We start from the raw sequence: 5,598 nt of genomic DNA, 5'->3' as shown, positions 1-5,598 counted from the left end.
TTTTGCATGTGTTTTCAATTTTTGTTGTTTGGACTGAGTCCGTGTGAGTCAACTGCAAAGACAAAAATATAAACAGGTGTTTTGGAATCTCCTCGGTTCCAGGGACTGAGTCTGAGCTGGCTGGCTCCAGCCAGTGTATTGTGTAAAAGTAAACAAAGGGTGACCTGGTGATGGGATACACGCCTTTATGTATTTTTTTCATTCTGTTTCTGTGGTCAGTTTGTAATTCTCTGTGAGATTTCACCGTGTACCTGTGTACAGTGTGTATCTTTCTGTGTGAGTTAATCGTGTATCTGTGTACAGTGTATATGTCTCTGTGATGATTACCTGTGTATTTGTGTACAGTGTGTATCTCTCTGCGTGGATTATCCATGTCTCTGTGCATGATGTGTATGTCCCTCGATGAAGATTTACCATCCACAATATGTTTCATTGAGAGAGGTACCTAATACATGCAGATACCTGCCTAATACACCTTCACAATTATCTATTCCTTTTGAAGATTATACCCAAATCCTGAATATTGAACAAAGGCGAATGCCTGCTTTTCATTTGATACAGAACTGATTTGCTGACAGACTTCCTCCATGGTGTATACGTGCATTATGTCATGATTCTCCCTCTCCAATTCTGAACAATGTTTCCCTGTCTGTTATTGCTCTCATTCACTTTCGCAATCTCTCACCTTGTTTCTCTCTCTCTTGCTACACTTCAAATCTGCTTTAGTCTGTATCACGTATCTCTGAAACTAACTTTCTTTTTTTTTGTCATTTCCTCTTTTCTGTCTGTCTGTCTCTCTCTGACTGCTTATTACTCTTTTTCACTGTGTTCATTTTTTATCTACATCTCCCTCATTCTCTGTGTGTCAGTCTTACAGTACCTCTCACTCTGTCTCTCTCTTTCTCTCTCTCTCTCTGCACCTCCCTATCTTTGTATCTCTTTCAGTACTTATTACTGCCTGTCTGGACTTACCTCCTCTAACTAGTTATATCTGCAATTCTGACTTTGTTGCTTAGTTTTAGCCTGTTTTATTTCTCTCTCTCACCAGAGACTCTCAATCTCATTGTGTAGCTACCTATCTCTTGCTCTCTTTGTCCTGCTGTATCTCTCTCTCTCTCTCTCTCTCCCTCTTTCTCTCTAACCTTCCAATCTTATAATTCTGAGTGAGGAGGAAGTCGTTATTGAGAAATGAAGTATTTCCTTGTTAAGTACCTCACAGCCTGAGTTATTCCACTAGTTACTGGATTTGTCAGAACTAGGAGGAAATGTCCTAACCTCGTCTTGAGATTGATTGATTTGCAATAGATTGTGGAATCAGCCCATTTCCTGGAATAAGTTTCAAACTCTCACATTGCAGCAGTTAGTGACGTGAGATAAACCTGCCTCACTCAGACCAAAATCAACCTGTTCAACAGGAACCGCTGACAGTCTGGGGAAGCTGAATAACAGTTTGGTCCACTTTAGATTGTCTCAAAGATAAGCAGCGAATTGGGAAATGATGGAAGACAAGAACCTGGGAAAAAGTTTGGAATCGGATCAGAAGTCGGGGATAGAAACTACAGCTCCTCAGAATTGCAAGAGCTCTGAGCAGGGGTGAGAAATTTATATCAACTTTATCTGTGTTTCCAGAAGCATTCTCAATGCCAACACTTCCAAAGCAGTGCTGAGAGAACACTACATTATTGGAATATTTGTAATGACGCAGAGCCTTACTGTTGTAAGGTCAGTACTGAGGGAGATAGGTGGAGGATTCAAGGCTGTACTATCAGAGGGTCAGTTCTCAGGCAGTACTGTAGGAGATAGGTGGAGGATTCAAGGAGCATGCAATGTTGAGGGTTAATACTGAGGGAGTGTTGTACTGTCAGAGGGTCAGTACTAATGGACTGCTGTACTGACAGATGGTCAGTACTAAGACAACACAGCACTGTTGCAGTATTGGTGCTAAGGGAGTGCTGCATTGCCAAACTGTTAGTATTAAAAGAGTACTGAACTGTTGCATGGTCAGTTCTGAAGGATCTCTGCACAATTGCAGAATGAATTGAGAGATTGCTGCACTTTCAGAGGGCTAGTACTGATGGAGTGCTGTACTGTCGGGGGGTCAATATAAAGGAGGTGCTGCACTGTTGAAGAGTCAGTACTGAGAGAATGCTGCATGGTTGAATGGTCATTTCTGGAAAAAAATGCACAGTACAGAGTGAACTGTCAGAGGGCCAATACTGAGAAAGCACTGTACTATTGGAGGGTAAGTACTGAAGAAGTTCTGCATGGTCATCGGTTCAGTATTGGGGAGGCAGGATCAGTACTGAGGGAGTGCTGCATTGTTGGAGTTAGTACTGATGGAGGGGCCCAAGCAGAAATGACCATCGGACTCCATATCACATCCTGCCAATTGGACAAAAATCCATTTCTGCATATTCTGTGTTTTCTGCCAGCCAACCAATCATCTATCAATGCTAATATGTTACCCCAACTCCCAGAGGTGTTATTTTCTGCAGAAATCTTTAATATGTCAGCTTATCAAATGCCTTCTGGAATCCAAGTACAGCACTTTTAAAGGATCCCCTTTTTCTACTACACAATAAACTCACATAAAAACGTTAATAGGTTGCTTGTATGTAATTTCCCTCCTACAAATCATGCAGACTTTTTTTTCTAATTTTTTTTCTAAGTGCTCATTTGTAACCTCCTTAATGATTATTATGACAATTCCCCCAGACAGACATCAAGGTAATGGGCCTGTAGTTTCCCGTTTACTGCCTCCCTTCTTCCTTGAATAGAGAGGTTATATTTTTTGACTTTCTGGTCCGATGGAACCTTTCCTCAATCCAAAGAATTTGAAACCTAACATCAGTGCATCTACGTCAAAATTAGCATCAATTAGCAACCTCTTTTTAGACTCTGGTCAAAAGTTCAAAGACTTGTCAGCCTACAGTTCCAGTAATTTGCTCAGTACCGTTAATTATAATTTTGCTAAGTTCCCCTTTCCCTTCTACTTTCTGATTTACAACTATTTCTGCAATGTTTTATGTCAGCAGTATTGAAGAAAGAAACAAATTATTTACTCATTATTGTCTACCATTCCTTCTTATCCATTGATTCTCCATTCTCAATCTGTAGAGGAACAACACTCACTTAATTTAGTCTTTTCCTTTTAAATATCTATAGGAACTCTTGCTATCTATTTTTACATTTTTAGCTCACTTCATCTCATGCTGTAATTTCCTTCTCCTGAAAGACTTTTAAACATTCTCTGCCATCCTTTATATTCTGACCGATCATCAGACCTACCATTCATCTTTGCATAGTTATGCGATGATACCTTAAGTTTGATGCTTTCTTCAACATCTTTTCTTAATCATAGAAAGTAGGTCCAATCTCCCACTAGATTTTTGTCCTACAATACGTATATACTTGAATAATAGGTGAAGTATGTAAAAGTCAACCCCTTATTTTTGGCCAAATAACCTGGAACTTTCCAAATTTCTCATGTAAAGGTCTACCCTAGTTCTTCACAGATAACAGATCAACGTTTATGAGTCAGTGTGCTGGCTGTCACATCATGCCGGTTGTTCTGCTCTGCTCCCAGCCTTCCAGTCCGTTGGTTGTTACGTTCCGCTCCGGGTTTTCAGAATTACCATAATTTCTTTTCTTTCTTTATTCGTTTAGAGATGACATGGGCTTTTGCGAATGACACGGTATGAATTTTGACAGGCATGAATTTCAGCTCCTCAAAAGTAGTATGCATGTATTAGTCGACCCTATAAATTTAACCTTAAAAAGTGGTCAAAAATATTGACTATTATTCGAGTATACACGGTACATATTCTGATTATTCTGAATTGTCCCCTGAAAGGTGTGCCACTGCATCTGCACTGATCTTCTTCCTAGTTTAGTATCTGAGTTCATTCAGCCAATTCAGCTTTTATGCACTCATAGTTGTCCTTGTTTGGGTTTAAAATGCTTATTTAAGTCCCACTAGATGTAAAATTAATTCCTGTTGTGATTGCTGCTGCCTAGAGGAGCCTTCACTTTGCAGTCCTAATTTAAACCCATCACATTGTACAATGGTAAGTCAAATATAACCTGACCTCTGATTGATTACAAAAGATGCCAATCTAAGAAACTATCTCAAAAGCATTCAATAAACTTCTCATTTCTGTCAATTTCTGTCAATCTGAAATTTTCCAGTTTCTATGGAGATTAAAGACACCGAAAATTATTTCTGTCCGTTTATCACAAGCAGCTGACATTTCCTTTTGCACACTTTGTCTTAAATTGTCATGACTGTTAGGGAGCCATCAGTCCACTCCCACTCGTGACTTTTTTCCCTCATCTCTGTGAACTAATGCCACCTCTAACATTTTTCATCAACCATACCACCCTTCCATCTTTATTATGCTTCCTAGTCTTCTTGAATGCCATCAAACCCTCAATATTCAGATTAATCCGAGTCATCGTACAACTATGTCTCTATAATAACTATTAGACCACAATTAATTTACTTCAATGTAAATTATCGAATTGTTTATTCTTTAATGAGCGCTATGCATTTTCACATATACAGCCTTTGGTATTATTATCATTACAACACCCTAAATTGTCAGAGTATCACATATAGAATTATTTTCTGTTCATTTCTACCATTCTCTGACCCTGATATCTAGTATTTATATAGAATACTAAGGGAGGAAAGGGGACAGTCGGACAGTGCAGAGATCCCCTGTGGACATTCCCCTCAGCAATAAGTATACCGTTTTGGATACTGCTGGGGGGGATGACCTACCAGAGGAAAGCCATAGCAGTCAGTTCTCTGGCACTGAGCCTGACACTGTGGCAAAGAAGGGAAGGGGGCAGAATAGAAAAGTACTCGGGTAGGGGACTCAATAGTTAGGGGAATCGACAGGAGATTTTGTGGTCAGGATCGGGATTCCCGGAAGGTATGTTGCCTCCCTGGTGCTATTGGGGGGCCTGTAGTAAATCCCTAAAGAGGTGACTGCTCCCTTGCTGTTCCTAATTTCCACCCATACTGACTCGGTAGGCAGATCTTCCTCGACAATGGAAGCTTCTGACCTACCCGGGGCGGGTATCAGATCTTGTGGTGGGAGAGCATTTTGGTGATAGTGACCACAACTGCCTCACATTCTACATAGCTATGGAGAAGGAGAGGATTAGGCAAAATGGGAGGATATTTAATTGGGGAAGAGGAAACTATGATGCGATTAGACATGAGTTAGGAAGCATGGATTGGGAGCAATTGTTCCATGGAAAAGGCACTATAAACATGTGGAGACTGTTTAAGGAACAGTTGTTGCAAGTGATGAATAAATCTGTCCCTCTGAGACAGGTAAGAAGTGGTAAGATAAAGGAACCTTGGATGACGAGAGCAGTGGAGCTTCTTGTCAAAAGGAAAAAAGTAGCTTACGTAAGGTGGAGGAAACTAGGGTCAAGCTCAGCTCTACAGGATTACAGGCAGGCAAGGAAGGAGCTTAAAAATGGTCTGAGGAGAGCCAGGAGGGGGCACGAGAAAGGCTTGGCAGAATGGATTAGGGAGAACACAAAGGCACTTTACACTTATGTGAGGAATAAGAGAATGGTCAA

At 40.5% G+C, this 5,598-nt stretch overlaps 1 protein-coding gene across 3 annotated transcripts in view; it reads left to right on the top strand.

The window, feature by feature from the left end:
* The first annotated feature begins 1,217 nt into the window (after window positions 1–1,217).
* The window catches only part of LOC122557039 (nitric oxide synthase, brain-like), a 122,478-nt gene continuing 118,097 nt past the window's right edge, over window positions 1,218–5,598 (top strand). Inside the window, exon 1 of one of the 3 annotated variants that reach the window (XM_043704268.1) lies at window positions 1,218–1,593. In XM_043704268.1, the coding sequence (XP_043560203.1) occupies window positions 1,496–1,593 (98 nt within the window). In that variant the 5' untranslated portion in view covers window positions 1,218–1,495. The remainder of the gene's footprint in view (window positions 1,594–5,598) is intronic. The other 2 variants (XM_043704266.1, XM_043704267.1) reach the window with 2 other exon arrangements.

This window comes from Chiloscyllium plagiosum, chromosome 15 (assembly GCF_004010195.1).
Source record: "Chiloscyllium plagiosum isolate BGI_BamShark_2017 chromosome 15, ASM401019v2, whole genome shotgun sequence".
Classification (NCBI taxonomy): Eukaryota; Metazoa; Chordata; class Chondrichthyes; order Orectolobiformes; family Hemiscylliidae; genus Chiloscyllium; species Chiloscyllium plagiosum.
This window is presented reverse-complemented; position numbering and strand designations above follow the sequence as displayed.